The sequence below is a fragment of the Quercus lobata genome, chromosome 5 (genome assembly GCF_001633185.2).
Source record: "Quercus lobata isolate SW786 chromosome 5, ValleyOak3.0 Primary Assembly, whole genome shotgun sequence".
NCBI classification, from domain to species: domain Eukaryota; kingdom Viridiplantae; phylum Streptophyta; class Magnoliopsida; order Fagales; family Fagaceae; genus Quercus; species Quercus lobata.
Window position 1 is genome coordinate 27,351,411 of NC_044908.1, and position 18,192 is coordinate 27,369,602.

At 31.1% G+C, this 18,192-nt stretch overlaps 1 protein-coding gene across 4 annotated transcripts; it reads left to right on the forward strand.

Annotated features, from left to right (window-relative positions):
- The first annotated feature begins 10,777 nt into the window (after positions 1–10,777).
- Positions 10,778–16,369, forward strand: LOC115991835 (boron transporter 4-like). 4 transcript variants are annotated; one of them, XM_031115779.1, is made up of 14 exons: positions 10,778–10,963; positions 11,866–11,973; positions 12,190–12,272; positions 12,488–12,680; positions 12,766–12,904; positions 12,998–13,163; positions 13,241–13,407; positions 13,668–13,742; positions 13,834–13,929; positions 14,021–14,149; positions 14,375–14,685; positions 15,220–15,499; positions 15,577–15,714; positions 15,988–16,369. In XM_031115779.1, the coding sequence occupies exons 2-14, from the start codon at positions 11,870–11,872 to the stop codon at positions 16,015–16,017; spliced, it is 1,911 nt and encodes a 636-aa protein (XP_030971639.1). In that variant the 5' UTR covers positions 10,778–10,963; positions 11,866–11,869; the 3' UTR covers positions 16,018–16,369. The 4 variants fall into 4 exon arrangements, with proteins under 4 accessions (XP_030971639.1, XP_030971638.1, XP_030971637.1 ...); XM_031115778.1 differs by having other exon boundaries at positions 10,779–10,980; positions 13,569–13,742; XM_031115777.1 differs by having other exon boundaries at positions 10,779–10,963; positions 13,569–13,742.
- Positions 16,370–18,192: the final 1,823 nt, after the last annotated feature.

Below are 18,192 nucleotides of genomic sequence, written 5' to 3' on the forward strand. Positions count from 1 at the left end.
CTTCTTAAGAGGAGGGGGGGGGGGGGGTGAAGCATTCGTATATCTCTAATTCTAAATGTAAAATGTGAGTTCTAATTAACTCAATTAGTAAAGTTTTTGATAGTTGAATAAGAGATCTGGGGTTCAATCCCCGCCTACACCAACAACCGATCAGTGTTTTGGTGTGATAATAAAGAATTATTGTCAGGAGCAGACGTCATAGGTTGAAACTCTCTAAAAAAGACTCTAAATATAAAATGAAAAAGATACGTAAGCAAAAAAGAAAAAGAGACACTTACTAAAATAATTTACTTCATTATACATTTTCTTGAACAAATTCTCTAAGTCTAACTACTCCTAAAATAAATGTGTTATACATGAGTACACATGACAAAACAAGAGCGAAGAATACTATTTATCTAAAAAAAAAAAAGAAAAAAAGTGAAGAATATTAGAATTGAAAAAGGAAAAGGAAAAGACATTAATAGTATGGAGTAGAAAAAGACATTAATTGAGTGTGAGAACAATTTTTTTTTTTTTTTTTTTTTTTTGGAGAAGAGAAAAAGACATTAATTGAGTGTGAGTACAATTTTTTTTTAATAGTATGAAGTGGGCCAGACTTTAATACTTATATGTTTTTATGAAGATATGATTTAAATATTTCTAAAAATAATGAGTTCTAATTACTTTAACTGGTAAAAATTTTCATCTAAATATTTTTTAATGAGAAAAATTGGTGTTTTAAATGATAAAGATAAATTATCATAGAACGTGAAAAATAATTTTAAATTCTATATATATCATATTATATCTAATAAAAGTTGGGTTTAGACGTCGTAGTTGCGCCACGTGGCTTCATCAAATTGCAGAAATTTTAATAAATTTTTAGATTTTAAGAATAGATATATACAAATTTTTGGACAAATATGATAAATCAATAACAATTGTGTATATCTAAAATGTTATCAATAAACCCTAAAATCAATAGAATATAATTACCTAAGGATAGAATTCACATAAAAAAAGAGAGATAAAAATCATATCATATTATATTACTAGGACTCTAATTCATATCTTAAAAAAATGCAAATTGCAAAAATTTTATTAAATTTTCAGATTTTTAAAGAACTAAAAAGGAATAATATACTACCAGGATTCTAATTCATGTCTAAAAAAAACTGTAGATTAATATTAGATTAATCAGGACTCTAATTCATTTTTATCTCTAATAAAAAAAATTATGACTCTAATTCTTTTTTACCTCTAAAAAAATACTGCCAAAAAAAAAAATACTGCTTCACGTAAAAAAGTTGGGCTGAGAAACAAACATACGAAACGAGATACGAGAAAAAGTATTGTTATACATTCATAATGTGATTTAAATATGCTAAACATTTTCTACAGAACAGAAAAGTATACCATATAGTGCGGAAAAAAAAATTGTTATACACTTAACAATGTGTACACTTTGTACGTATGTATCATATCCAAAATTTAGTTGTATACTAATTAATATGTGATAATCATTACTCATAACACAATTAGATAGGATTGAATTCTTTATTCTACTTGAGCCACTCCTTCTTTGAAAGTTGGGCTTAAAAGTCATGGTTACGTCAAGTGACTTCATTAAATTGCAGAATTTTTTATAGATTTTTTAAAAATAAATATATTTTTTTGTTCTTATCTTTTTTTTTTTCCGTTGATAAAAATTTTAATTTGAAATCACTTCTTTGGATAATGTTTGATAGACACAAAAACTTAATAATTTAATATCAACTTAACTTCTTCTCATCTATTAAAAAATATTATTCTTCTTTTTAACCATAATTTTTGATTTCTACGTTATCTTTTTTTTTTTTCCTATAATTTCTAAGTTCATAAAATTTTTTAATTTGAAATCACTTCTTTGGATAAAGCTTGATAGACACAAAAACTTAATAATTTAATATCAACTTAACTTCTTCTCATCCATTAAAAAAAAAAAATTCATCTTTTTTCCCTAATTTTTGATTTCTACAATTTGTCTTCTTCTTTTTTAAAAAAATAAAATAAAAATTATTCTTCTTTTTTTCCCATTTTTTGATTTCTACGATTTCTCAATTTGTTATTCTTCTTTTTTCTTTTTCTTTTTTTATAAATATTTAGATAAACACAATTAAAAAAGAAAAATATAATTAAATAAGTAAATATAATCAAATATCATCTTCCTAATGGGATTTTATATAATAAAGTTTAACTAGAACTCTACTTCTCTTACAAGTACATGTGAATATAGCACTATTTAAAGTAGATCAGTTATTGGATTTTGATATCATGATACGTAAATCAATTCCATTGCTACAAGGGAATGATATCAATTTCACACTTTCATTCTATATACACGACATGCTCAGTCTATCCCGATCTTCAGTTTTTTTCTTATTTACAAGGTAAATTTCTATCTTCCTCACTCTAAAAGCTACAATAATGTTTGTTTATAATTTAATTTGTTGTGCTTGAATATGGTTTTTGGGATTTTCTTAACTTTTGTTACGTTACATATTGATTATTATTTTCTTTTTTCAGACTTCCAAGATTTAGATTTTAACTTCACACCTTCACAAAATTAAACTGACATTAGATTTTTTGTTCATATCAACTTCTTTTACGTGGAGTGGACATATATATATATATATATATATATATAACTCATAGAACCATACAAATTTTTTTTTCTCTATTCATCTCTTCTTCTATATGTATTTGTTTATTCTAATTTATTCATCTCTATTCATAATAGCTATCTTCTTTTTATTTTTTATTCATTGTGTTTCTATTTTTCTATTGACGTAGTTCAATTATTGTTTAAATTCTATAATTTGTATAAATTATTTTAGATAATGCAATTCATTTTAATTATTGATATATATATTTTTTAATTTGGTGTTTTTAATTGATTGTGCAGATTATTTCCTCACTAAGGGCAATATCAAAATGGCTAGACATGAATGTCAATATCAAAATGGCTAGACACGGGTGATTCATATGTAAACTTTTACATTTATATTGCAATATGATATATATATATATATATATATATATATATATATATTTTTTTTTCTCTTTATGTACCTTTATTTATCTATTTTTGAAATTATTTTGAGTGTAGTACCCTAGAAGGTATAGATACTTATTTTTATTTTATTTTTTTTTAATTTATGGAATATTTAGTTCAGTCATATATACAAGAAATTTTATCACCAAATCTATTTGGGATGGAACTCATCTACAATATGAAATTAGGAGATTTATGTGAGAAGAGCTATCTTTTTTATTTTATTTGATTGTGTTTCTATTTTTTCTATTAACACAGTTCAATTATTACTTAAATTCTATGATTTTTGATTGAAAAAATTTAGATAATGCAATTCATCTTAATTATTGATATTATTTTTTGATTTGGTGTTCTTAATTGATTATGCTAATTATTTCCTCACTTATGACAAAAATTTACATTTACATTGCAATCTAGATACTTTATTTTTGTAATTTATGGAATTTTTTTTTAGTTATATATGCTAGAAATTTATTTATGGTTAGCACTTCTACTACTCCATGTGTTAGCAAGTATAATAGAAAGATTTTTAAGTGCCATATATATATATATATATAAAAACAAATTAAAATTTTACTACAAAGAGCTTCTAAAAATTTAAAACTTGCCATAATTTTTAAAAATTACTATTTTTTTTTGTTATTAAATTATATTATAGTATAAAAAATATATATTTTAATTTATATACAATTTTTTTATTAAGCTGTGCATCGCACGGGCATAATACTAGTATATATATATATATATATATAGAGAGAGAGAGAGAGAGAGAGAGATGGGTTCAAGTTAGAAGAGTTACACATTTTTTAAACCATTGGATTTAAGTAAATCCAATGGTCAAAAAAAGACTCTCATTAATGATAATATTCTAATTGATCTCATTTATTATCACTTATTTAACACATTCCATACTTATTTCTAAACCCAAAAAAAAGTCTACGTCTCTCTCTCCTCCATAATCACGTTTTTCTCTGCTCTCTCTTTCTCCTCCATTGCTTTTCTCCAACTCAATTTCATTGCCTTTCTCTTAATTCCAATCTCACCACCATGCTCCTTGCCTCATCAACATAAACACTCCAGATCTTGTCTCATGAAATAAAATCTCAATAATAATGGCAACATAGTTCTTTCAACAATATTCTAGACATTTTTGTTGGTGTCTTTTTGTGAGCAGCACATATGTTTTTATACTTTAATAGTTAGATTCATTATTTTTCGACTACAAAAATGATTATTACTAAAGCCAATTTTTTTTTTTGCGCCATTATGCATGTAGAAAGAACTAAAGTAATAATTATTAATGAGATTTTATTTTTCTTTTTAGAAATAAGTATGAAATGTATTAAATAGGGGATAATAAATGAGATCAATTAGAATATTAGCATTAATGAGGGTCTTTTTTTGACCATTGGATCTACTTAAATCTAATGGTTTGAAAAATGTGTAACTTGAACCTATCTCATATATATATATATATATATATATAAATCCAATGTCGACTTGCCAAATTAATTTTTTGCCCAAATCAGACCAACCATTGACCAAAGAAACCAAAACTTCAGTCATTTTCACTCAAACTTGAGCTTCAATCTCGTACGTCTTCTTTTGTCTCTATGGACAATCCCCATTCCTCAATGTTAAATTTCCTTTTTACCCAAAAAATAATAATTTTAAAATTCCAATCATGCTAACCGATAAAATTAAAAATAAAAATCTTCTCAAAAAATTAAAAAATTAAAAAAATTGCTCACTACCCTTTTCATTATCTTTTTTATTTTTTTATTTTTATTTTAAATACGATAGTATTTCCAACCTATATTGTTTGTTCCAAAATTATTATTCTTTATCATCGGTCCAAGACATTAATTAGTTTTTTATGTATACAATTTAAAGTTTAGATGGTAATTCAAAGACTTTACCAAGTTTACCGACTAGAATTCACATTATCCCTGTATAATCTCATTTGTCGTTTGCCAGATTGCCACTTTGAAGCAGCCAGTGATTGTGATGGTTACTGTCTATTTTGTCTGCTTATTTGAAAATTCAATGTCTCAATAACTTGCCCATATTGTCTCTTTTTTTTTTTTTTTTTTTTTTTTTTTTTTTTTTTTTTTTTTTTGATGGGATCCATATTGTCTCTTGGTTGAGCCGTTGAGGAGAACACGCATTTGTCTAACCTAAAGAAAATAAATTTCCACCACATGGAAATTATCATTTGATCCTCACCTTATTTGTGAATGGTTATTCTTCAAAGCTCTTGCAATTTCCAAAGCCCAACTTTTTGGAAACCTTTCTACATTTCATTTTCTTTGAATTTTCTTTCAAGTGATGCACATGCAGTTGCATACCACATAGGGAAGAAGCTAGCCACGTTATTGCGTAGAAAACGTTAAGGTCCTCACATTCTTTTCTAAAGAAAAAGCTTTGTATATATATAGAGGCTGTCATCTAAAAATTTTAACTATTTTTTTTGGGTGTTTTACCTAACTTTGGAATGATCCCTAGAATCTTCCTATATCCCTAATTTTAGAGAAAATAATACAGTACTTCTTATACTCACATAAATCCAATTCCTAATTATTAAAAATAAAAAACGAATCCTAGGTTGATACTCAATATTTTTACAATAAATCTTAAATGGCAAGTTGTTATTGGTTGTTATTGTTGAGGCAAAAAAAGAAGAAGTCTGAAGAAAACGCTACGTGGAGACAAGGTATTGATAAGGTGAGTGGGGGTAGGTGGGTTTTGAATTTTTTTTGTTTAGTTTTGAATCTTCTGATATATATATATATATATATATATATATATGATATGTTCACAACATTTTATTAAGGTAAAAAAAGAAGAAGTCTGGAGAAGAAGTTACGTGGAGACAAAGTATTGATAAGGTGAGTGGGGTAGGTGGGGTTAGGTGGGTTTTGAATTTTTTTTGTTTAGTTCTAAATCATTTGATATACATATATATATATATATATATATATATAAATGATATGTTGACAACATTTTGTTGAGGTAAAAAAAGAAGAAGTCTGAAGAAGAAGCTACGTGGAGACAAGGTATTGATAACAAGGTATTGATAAGGTGAGTGGGGTAGGTGGGGTTAGGTGGGTTTTGAATTTTTTTTGTTTAGTTCTAAGTCTTCTGATACATATATATATATATATATATATATATATATATATATAAGGAATCTTGAAACAAACATTATCATGACAAATATGAGCATTATTCAATTCATATTTGATCTTCATTTGGGAACCATTAGCATAAACCAATCTTTCAGTGGACTTTTCAAAATATTTTGAGGGAATTAATCCTTCTTCGATATAGTTCATATCCGCACCAGAATCAATCATAGCAATAACAATGAAATGATAATCATGAGAAACAATAATTTTAACTTTTGTAAACCATTTTGGAGGAAGCAATTTATTAACAAGATATATATATATATATATATATGCTACGTTCATAACATTTTTACAAAAAAATCTTAAGTGGCAGGTTGTTGTTGGTTGATATTGTTGAGACAAAAAAGTAATCTTAGTGTTAAGTTCAAATTTGAACCAATAACAACTATAGACCCATGGAAACGCTGCTATAGACCCATTTTTTGTAAACGTCATTATAGGCACTTTTTATTTTAGTTTTTAAAATTTCGGTAGGGTTTTGTTTTGTTTGTTTGTTTTTTTTTTTTTTTTTAATGAGGACTAGAGGAGGAAAAAGACCTATAGTGTCGTTTGTGTGAAACGCCACTATAGCCCAGCACAAAAAAAAAAAAAAAAAAAAAAAAAAAAAAAAAAAGCTAAATGTCACTATAGGTCTAGTTTTTTGTATTAAATATTCAGATATCTGCATGTAAGCTTCTGTTTTCTTTGAAAAGTTTATATTCCTCCTATAGATTGATAGACATCAAAATTTTGTTGAGTATCGAATTGTTAAGGGCCTATTTGGTAAAAAGATTTAAATAAAATATTTTGTTTTGGAAACCATAAAATGATGAGTCCCACATTTTGAATCTACTGTTTGGTTGATGCTTTTAAAATACAGTTTTCAGAAAATTATTTCCTATAGGCAATTTTGTATTGGACAATTTGAAGTGCAAGAAACAAGTTCTATTTTGAGAAAATTCAAACACAAACACAGCCAAAGGCGATTCTAGAGGGGGCCTTAGCAGTTCTGGAGACATACCAGCGGGTTTCAGCTACTCAAGAGAACTTTTAAGTTGTGTTTTTTAAATTTTTTGAAGTTGTTTCTTTATTTGGTTTGTTTTACTGTGACATGCAAAGTTGCTGTATGTCTTTTATTTGTACACTTTTTCTTTTACATCAATAAAATTTTCTTTCTTTAGTTTCAAAAAAAAAAAAAAAGATTTTGAAAATAGTTGAGTGGATGTTTTCAAGATACATAAAATAATTTTAATGGCATAACTATAAATAAATTGAAAATAGTAGAGCCCATAAATTTGTCCAAACTCTTCTATCTCTTAAATTAAGAAACTTACCTTTATCACAAAAAAATTTTAATATTTCAAATTTGAAACTTATCATCCAAACATCAATTTTTTTCAATATTTTGAAATTTTCCCTTAAAAGTGTGAGCCAAACACATATAATGTAAAAATTATTCTTTGAAAACTAGTTTCACATTCAATTTTTTGAAAATTATTTTCACACTGTTTTAAAAACAAAAACAAAAATCCTCTTGCCAAACGTATCCTAAGGGAGTGATATACTAATATCATGGTTCACTAATTTTTTTTTTTTTGATACAAGATAGAATTTCTACTCTAACCTAATCTAAGTGTATATGTGTATGAAACTCCCTCCTAGAGACTTGAACCTTGGCCCTTATCCCCCACATCCCCACAAGTATTTATACTAGTAGAGTGACCACAGCACCAAGGGTGTGCAGTGGTGTGGTTCACTAATTCAAACATTGACTCCATTGAATTCATCATTAATTATTTTTAATAAATATAGATAAAGCAAAAAATAACAAAACAAGATAAATAATAATAAAAATGAATGGATATATATATATATATATATATATATCATTTTTTTTTTTTTTGAGAATGTGATATATATTAATCCAAACATAACTATGCAAGTATACGAAATATTGACATTGGCAAATTTTTTTTTGGGAAAATTTCTTCAAATATATAATTTATTTATTTAATGTAAAAAATACTAGTTTGGTAGGGGGAAAAGAAACCTAAAATTTAAGAGCTAGTCTAACATAAATTAAGGATGAACTTAATTGCCAAAGGTTGATCCAACCTATACGACTTCTGTCTTTATGCATATTTACCTTGAATCAAGTTAAGAAAAGCCAAAATCCAGCTAGAATAATAATGGTCCATTCACTAATCAATTATCAAACATCACTTCCCATAATTAAAAAAAAAAAAAAAAAATCAAACATCAAAAATCACTTCAATTATCAAATTATGGAGAAAAAAATCACTTCCATAGAAATTTCAGAGCATAGCATACTACAAATTTTCTACCAACATTACAAGTATACCACACTCACTTAGTCACTTTATACTTTCATCAATTTATTAGGAAGAGTGTTTTCAATATATATATATTAGGAAGAGTAATGTATAGACACAATTTTTTTAATTTTCACAATAAGTTTTACAATTGTTTAAATTGACATGCTATTATTGATTTTCACATGATACTTACAATAAATTGACACCACTTTATCATTTATTATTATTATTGTTGTTGTTGTTGTTGTTGTTATTATTATTTGATAATTAGGGGTAAGGGAGATTTCCGAATAAATATTTCGGTTAAGAACACTAGAAAGTGTCAATTAATAGAGCTACAAGGTTCTTGACTTATTATTTATTATTAAACTACTTATCATATTGACAATAATAAATTTTTTTTGTGAAATATGTTGTGACTATAAAGAAAATGAGAAGATTTTCTACCTAATTTCAAAAGAGTAATACCTTAAGTGTTGTGCATTAATACTTGATGGTCATCAAATAATTAATTGGCTTCTTTTAAATGAGAGACTAGCCAAATTGCCAAAGAATATAGTTCTCCTTTGGGTTTATCGACCTAAATTATCACATGTAGAGTCTGTTTGGGATCCGCATATTTTGCTGAAACTGAAAACTTTTTGTTGAAATTACTGTAGATAAAGGTAAAGATTAGCTAAAATAGTACAGTGAGACCCATAAATAGTACCAAAAAGTGTAGAGGGACCCATGAATAGTAACAAAAATAAGCTAAATAGTAAAATAAGCTGGTTTTTTAATTTGAAGCCAAACGCACACGTACTTTCTTCAGTATTGCTAATATATCACATGTTTTCAGTTTGGTTTGGTTTGGTTTTGTTTTCTATTAAAAAGAAAAACCCTATTCTTCATCTAATTTTGTGATTTGATATTAATCAGTAGTTTAGCTAGCTTAAAGGAATAGTTGTATGCAACCTACACCTACTTCTCACTTGTATTGATATTTGTTTGGGTGCTATAAGTAAATTCAATGGTAAAAAAAAAAAGACTCTCATTGATAATAATATTCTAATTGATCTCATTTATTATCACTTATTTAACACATTCCATACTTATTTCTAAACCCAAAAAAGAGTCATTCATTCCCTTAGTAACCACATCAGCTCGTGCAAATTTTATGTCTATTTTACAAGAAAAAACCTACTTTTTCTATTTTACACATCCACTTTTATAAAACACCTACATCAGTTTATCTATTCTACACATTTATTTAATAAAATATTCATTTTTTTACATTTTTTATTATTTCATTCCCTCTCCTCTCTGCACAGACTCATCACCTCCCTCGTCTTCTCCGTCCACACCCACACCCAGCCAGCCACCCTTCAACAAAATCCGGCCATTGATTCACCGATCTGCCACAACAACAATCACCACAACAACAACAACGACACAACAACAATCACAACAACAATGATTCACCGATCTTCCACAACAACAATCACAACAACAACGACACAATCACAACAAATCTGACCCACTCACCCTCCATGTCCGATCAATTCTCTGTCACCATCTTCCTTTCCAAACGGATTGTTGGATCGGAGAGGCTGATCGGCGTTCCCAACTCACTTGCCGCCCAAACTCGCCGATCGGACTCAGTCCGTGCCACACGAGATCTCCGTCGAGCTAGCGCCGTCTTCGTCTTCGAAGCCTGAGATTTTGAAGCAGAAGGAGAAGCTGATCGGCTTTGCAGAGGTTTTTTTTCTTTTTTGATGGGAATCGGCTTTGCAGAGTTGAGAGCTAGCGTCGTCTCCGTCTTCGAAGCCTGAGATTTTGAAGTAGAAGGAGAAGCTGATCGGCTTTGCAGAGGTTTTTTTTTTTTTTTTTTTTTGATGGGAATCGGCCTTGCAGAGTTGAGAACTTGAGATGAGAGAAAAGTGTGATGAAATGAGAGAGAGAGAGAGTTGAGATGAGAGAGTAAGGTGCAGGAGAGAGAGAAGATATTAATAAAATAATTATAAACGAGCTACAGTATCCGTGTATATTTACACGGATACTGTAGCTCATGCAAATATATACATGATTTTATATATTTTTACACTCATTAATGTGAGTGTTTTTTGGCCTAAAATATGTAAAATTTGTACTGTAGATCTATTTAAGAAGACTTTAGATGTAGATCTATTTAAGAAGACTTTAGATGATCTGACGTAAATGCTGAGAAAGTAAGTGGGACCCCACATAAACATAGGACTCTTGGGTTCCGTTTAAAAGGCATTGGACTTTGCCTCCTTTCTTCGTCCCTTCCTTACAAACAACAAAGCAACAGCGACTCAAGGTAAAGGGAAGGAAGTCAAGAACACGAGGACACACTTTCTTCATCTTTGACAAGTTTTCCGGTGAGTTCTACAGCAATGTAAATATCACTATTATGTTTGTTCAGTCTTCTGAGAATGAATGCTGCTGCTTATTTATTTTGTCTCATTTAATGTTTTTTTTTTCTTATGTAATATCTCTCTACCTTTTTCCTTTTTTTTTTTTTTTGGTATAAACCATGTTTTGTGCATGGTGGTTTTATATGGTATCTGGGTTTTTCCTTAATTTATGAATGTCAAAATAAATGCAAAAGATTTTGTTTAATGATTTACATGTTTGCTTGCCAAGAAAATGCTGGGAAATGAAGGAAATAACAATTTGAGTTCTTTTGTCTTTCTTTTTTTTATTTACTTCTTCTTCAAATTTTGTTGATTGTGATGAGAAAGGCAAGCAAGTAAAGAAAAGAAATTGACCCAACCAAGACTAATACAAGTAGTTATCTTTCTCTGTTTTGTTGAGTTTTTGATTGTTTTGGAAAGCAGAATGATGGAAAAGAAGAGGCTTTTATTTATGTCTTGCCATTTTCCCTGTTCTCTCTTCTACCAAACAGACTATTCATAAATCTTGTTGTCCAGTCAAATGACTTGGAGGAGTACAAGAGTGATTTTTTCATTCACAACAAAGAAAAATTTTGTTGCTTGATATAATCATTGCATGGAATTATTTTATTTTTTATGGAAGTTATTCTGCATGTTTTTTTAGTTTTTCACTCTGTTCTGTTTTGGTTTGCTGGTTTTTATTTATTTGCCATTTGATATTTGCTTTTATTTTGATTTTTTTTGAAATATTTTTTTTAATGCATATATGTTTTTGTTTCTGTTAAGCCAATAAAAAAAGGGATTTTCTCATTAAAATTATAAGATTTTGAACTTCTGCGTTCTGACTTTTTTATATTAAATTGTGGGATTTTTTTTTTCTTAATCAGAAAAATGGAGAACTTGAGAGCTCCCTTCAGGGGTATTGGAAATGACGTCAGAGGAAGATTACAGTGTTACAAACAAGATTGGACAAGCGGTCTTCGTTCTGGAATTGGGTATGTTATTTTGTTGATAATTCATTAGTTACAATTGGGGGGTGGGGGGAGGGAGGGTTTAAACCCTGGATGTCTTTGTTGTAAACACTAGAAAGTGATACTTGAGCTACAAGGTTTATGGCTGGATTAGAGTGATTTGTATTGTCTTTTATACACCTACTTTATAATTTGTCACATGGATTTGTATTTTTAATTCCATCAATTTCTCATTTTTAGGATATTGGCCCCAACCACCTACATCTTCTTTGCTTCTGCTCTTCCTGTCATTGCCTTTGGTGAGCAACTAAGCAGAGATACAGGTTAGTCATCTAGGCTTTTTCTTCAGTGATTTGCTCAGTCCAGATAAATTATTAGAAAGGCAAAGATGAACTGAGATGTTAAGGCTTTTTGTTGTTTTGATTTTTGTTTCTTATGCCTCACTTTCTTGGTGACCAAATGGGGACTAAATGAAAAATCTTTTCTATCCTATTTTCTTTGATAAGTTTGAAAGCAATGGAAATTTTATTCTGTTCAGATGGTAGCTTGAGCACCGTTGAAACTTTAGCTTCTACTGCTATTTGTGGTATCATACATGCGATTCTTGGAGGACAACCTCTTTTAATATTGGGAATTGCAGAACCAACTGTTATTATGTACACATATTTGTACAACTTTGCTAAAGGAAGGGAGGATTTGGGACGCGGACTCTTCTTGGCTTGGGCTGGATGGTAATAGGAATCAACCATCATTTGTTTAAGCATGTGCTCTTAATGAATTTTATGTAATTTGATATTATTGATACAAATTGTGCAGGGTTTGTGTCTGGACAGCTCTCTTGCTGTTTCTTCTTGCAATATTCAATGCTTGCACAGTCATCAATAAATTTACAAGGATTGCAGGCGAACTGTTTGGCATGCTGATTGCTGTTCTCTTTATACAAGAGGCTATCAAGGTAACTCCAGTCTTGAAATGAATCAACTTAGGGAGTATACAACATCTACTTGAGAAGCATGCTGCTTAACACTTGACAAATTCTGAATCACAGGGAATGGCAAGTGAGTTTGAAGTTTCCAAAGCTGAGGACCCAAAGTCAGTGAAGTATCAATTTCAGTGGCTTTACATAAATGGATTACTGGGAATCATATTTACTTTTGGCCTTCTCTACACTGCTTTAAAGAGCAGAAAAGCGAGGTCATGGTGGTATGGCACAGGTTTGTCAAGCAAAAGTTATGCCTAGTCATTGAATAGGTTACGTGTTGAATCTGAAAGTTATTACTATGTTATGCAGGGTGGTTTAGAAGCTTCATTGCAGACTATGGGGTTCCTTTGATGGTTCTAGTGTGGACAGCTCTGTCATTCGGTGTACCCGGAAAAGTTCCCTCTGGTGTTCCCAGAAGGCTCTACAGCCCTCTTGCTTGGGAATCCACATCTTTACACCATTGGACTGTAGTAAAGGTAAACTATGTCCTGTAATTTCCCCCCCCCCCCCCCTCCCTTTTTGCGTTCACTAATAGGCTCTCTTCTTGTAGTGTGTCTCATAACCTCCATGAAAGTATAAGATAGGAGTGTGTTTTTCTGTGTATGCACCAAAATATATTGATTCATATCTTCTGTAGGACATGGGCAAGGTTTCTCCAGCATACATCTTTGCAGCCTTTATTCCTGCTGTGATGATTGCAGGGCTTTACTTTTTTGACCACAGTGTTGCTTCACAGATGGCACAACAAAAGGAGTTCAATCTTAAGAACCCTTCTGCATATCATTATGATATCTTATTGCTAGCTTTCATGGTATGTATCACTAGTAATTTGTGTTGGCACTTATTTTTATTTGTACAATTTATGAAGACTTATGCTCTATATTTGTAAAACATGGTTGCAGACTTTGCTTTGTGGATTGCTTGGGTTACCTCCTTCGAATGGTGTCCTTCCACAGTCCCCCATGCACACTAAAAGCCTTGCTGTTCTTGAAAGGCAGGTGGGTTTATAGAAAGTCATAGGAATTTACTTGGGATAGTTGGTAATTGAGCTGGATTAGACAAGTAATTTAACTAATACATGAGTTGCAGTTGATGCGAAGGAAGATGGTGGAGAGCGCCAAGGAAAGCATAAGGCAGAATGCTAGCAACTCTGAAGTCTATGGCAAGATGCAATCTGTGTTCATAGAAATGGACAACAGTCAAGTTATACTTCCTCCGGTTAGTACTAACTTGTGAAAGAAACATGTTTTCTTTGAATCCCTCCTTCAACAGCATTTTTTCCTCTCTGAGATGGTCATTACTATTTTATCAAGAAAGTTGTTTACACTCTCTTGAGTTTATAATGATTGTATAGGCTCAATACCCCCACCCCCAAAAGACTTCATCCACATACAAAATTCTATATGCAAGTGGTTCCTGCACCCTAAAATACTTGTTTTGCAGATTACTTCAGTGGTTCAAGAGCTGGAAGACTTGAAGGAAGTGGTAATGAAAGGTGAAAATGCAAAGGATACATTTGATCCCGAGAAGCACATTGATGCTCACCTGCCTGTCCGAGTTAATGAGCAGAGAGTGAGTAATCTCTTACAGTCACTCATGGTGGCAGCATCAGTTTTCGCTATGCCTGCAATAAAGAAGATACCTACATCAGTACTTTGGGGATACTTTGCTTTCATGGCCATAGACAGTCTTCCTGGGAACCAGTTTTGGGAAAGGATGCTCCTTCTTTTCATATCACCTGGACGGCGGTACAAGTATGTTGTAGTTCTTTTTATCCATTACATTTCTGCTCACATTTTAGCCAAATTTGCTTTGTCTATGTCCCTTAACAAAGTGAAATTCAAACTAATGTAATATTTTTTTTATAATCATTTGAGAATGTACACATATGCAAACACACAAACGTTAGTGGATTCATTTCTCAAGAAGGGTATGAAGTTGTTGAATGACATGTAGAAATTATTGGGTCTAAGAAAGGGAAGAGACTTATTGATGATTATTTATTCCCAGCTGCCCCCTGATTGGACGAAATGAACATGCTGATAGTCAAGTGTTTTCAAAAGAACCTTAGTAGAAATTATTTCTTCATCCTATTGGCATATATGTATGAGACACAGCTGCCAATGATTTTACTGATTCTTGTATGGCTGTGAAGTATTGAATACCTAATATTAAAAAAAGAAACATTAAATTCCTGACATCCCCTTGCTGGAGATTTCACTTTATTTTGTAATACAAGTATTGGCTGCCAACAATTTTTCTAATCCCTATCGTGCTGATCATTGCAGGGTCTTGGAAGGAGTTCATGCTTCCTTTGTGGAGTCAGTACCATTTAAATACATAGCCATGTTTACAATCTTCCAATTCGTATACTTCCTGGTCTGTTTCGGTATAACATGGATTCCTATAGCTGGAATCTTGTTCCCTTTGCCATTCTTCCTTCTCATCAGTATAAGGCAGCATATTCTCCCCAAGCTTTTTGCGAAGCATCATTTGCAGGAACTGGATGCAGCTGAGTATGAGGAAGTCACTGGTGCCCCAAGAGTTTCTATCAGCCTATCTTTCAATGTAGGTTTCATCCAATGTCTCATTGTAAACAATATTATTTTTCATTAACCTGCAAAACTCATAATATATTATACCAGGAAAGGGATGCACCACATATTGGAAATGGGGATAGGGGAGTGGAGATGTGTGATGCTGAGATATTAGATGAACTGACAACAAGCAGAGGGGAGTTGAAGGTTAGAACCGTTAGCTTCAGTGAGGAGAAACGCGACCAGGTAAATATGAATTGCTTTGCTTTCTCTCTCTTATTATAATTAACGACAAGGTCCAATAAAGCAAAACAGTGCAAATATTGGGTCATACACATTGATGCGCTTTCACTTAGGGCTAATTTCCAAACAGCTTTACCCTACTACCCCTCCCTCCCCCTCCATCCAAACTGGCCAATAAGAATTTATTGTAAGTCATGTTTTAAGTACTTAATTGCGTATGCAACCTTGTGCATGAACACTAGATACTGATCACTGCTTTATATTTTGTTTTTTCAGGTTTATCCAGAGGATAAGCAATTAGAGTGAAATGTTGGTTGGATTTCCATGGAAATTAGAAAAGCTGACAATGACGATAATGATTACTTTTATCACAGATTACACAGTTGTAGAATGTCGTTATTAATTCCATAGATGAGAGAGAGAGAGAGAGAGAGAGATGCTGCTAAGTGAAGCATTATGTTGAAATTACATTGTTAGTATTCAATAAGGCAGTCTTTCCATTTGTACAATGAAAAAATAGTAGGAAAATGACCAAGTGGCCCAAGCAGATTATCAGCAACACAAAGCAAAGATTTTCTGTTCAACTTTTTTTCGGAGTATAGAAAAATCCCTGGACATAAAAACACGTACAACAAATTTCAAATGTGATGCTCTAAAATTTTCAAATTTGATGCTCTGATATATATATATATATATATATATTTTTTTTTCGTTTATTTTTCTTGATTTTGGCATACTCTAAATGTTCTTGGCAATGTTTGTCTTTTGAAGAATGCAGCCAAGATACTAGTATTATACCAGCACCTACAATAAAAATGTGAACATGGACTACAAATGTATAAACCTTGGCTACATTTAGAAAGGGCAAATCATGGCCCCCCTCATATGTAGATATCATTGACCTCTTTATAACCGTATATGATAATAAAGCAGTTTGGGGTTCTTGGAATATTGTGATATCTGATAAACATGTATTTATGTTTAGCAATGTTGTTTTCCATGTTCTACTACTCTCCTTTTTAGTCCACAATTCATGCTATGGTCCATCTTTTTGTTTTATAACTTCTAAATCACACAAAGAATGCACAGAAGTCAATGTTGAATCACTATTGTACATTGTATTGTAATTAGGAAGTACAGGAGAACTTGTTCGCCCCAATAGGAAAAAAGAAAGACTATTCTTTTGGACCTGGGATATAGTAAAAGAGAACAAAGAAACGGGAAATAAATTGGAAGAAGAAAAAGTGAAGAAAAGGAACTTATAAAAATAAGGTTCATTTCATTTAAATGCATTCGTGGAAGATGGTTACGTGGAGAATTTGGTTTAATGTATTACATATGACTAGTCAAAGAGTCATTTAGCCAAAAAAAAAAAAAAAAAAAGTCAAAAAGAAGTATCGAATACGTTCATAGATTTCTCTTCATACACGACACCCATTCAAATTACAACGTGAATCAATGCAACTTATGCTGCTCTCGTTTTGCCATTGATTTTCTTAAAAAAAAAAAAAAGTTTTGCCATTGATTGTCACATCTGTAACACATTTGCCTCCATGTTGTACCAAATAGGAAGATGAAATAAGTAAAGAAAAACATGTTATATTCTTTTTTGTTAAAGGACAATAAAAAGGTTACACACGGTTCAAAACCAAGCTTTTCTCCTAGCTGAAATGAAGCAATAAAGACCAATCATAAACCCCAGATATTGATGAATGGCTCATGGTTTTGGATAGATTTAGTTGGTTTGGGGCCGTAGAACATCAAAGTACAAGTTCGAGCTAGGTAGGAATAATATAACAAATTAAAATTTTAAATTTAAAAAATTAATCATGATCCAAAACAACTATTTTATTTATTTATTGTAATAAAATTACTTATAATTGATTGTAAACTTTTTTAATAACCTCTATTTCCACGTACACAATTAAAAAATCATTTAAAACCCCTTTTTTTTTTTTCTTCATGTACAAAATTAAACAATTGTACGGTACCTAGATCCCAGGCCCACACAGACCCCGGGCCCAGCCTCATGCCGTCCTTGAGCACAGGCCCATACAGGCCCTGGGCCCAGTCCTATGCCGGCCTTAGGCACAGGCCCATCAAAAAGGTCCAGTTCTCCTGCTCCCTTCTTAAAGCTTCCTTGATGAACAAACAAGTGTAAGATATTGGGGTCCAAGTAGTGGTCGGTCAAAAGTTCCCGGTTATGTATATAAACCTTTCCCGGGAAGGTACGATTTGCACAGGAAACTGAATTGCCGAACATAATCGGGCAAGATGGAACCAAGTTCCAAGATCATAAATGCCGCACCGCCCTCCCACCTGAACATCCACTTTAATCAGAAAACATTGGACCTTCAATAGCACTAACGGTGGCTGTAATCATAACCTCCCCACTAACCTTGGCTATAAATAGAAGAAAGTTGGGAGAAGATGGGGTTCAGAGAATTTGAGGGAAAAGAGTGAAGGAGTGAATATTAACTG

Coding starts and splice junctions, on each gene's coding strand:
- LOC115991835 (XM_031115778.1), top strand. CDS start 11,870: ATGGAGAACTTGAGAGCTCCCTTCAGGGGTATTGGAAATGACGTCAGA. Junction 11,974..12,189: donor GGTCTTCGTTCTGGAATTGG/GTATGTTATTTT, acceptor TCTCATTTTTAG/GATATTGGCCCCAACCACCT. Junction 14,150..14,374: donor GTCAAGTTATACTTCCTCCG/GTTAGTACTAAC, acceptor CTTGTTTTGCAG/ATTACTTCAGTGGTTCAAGA.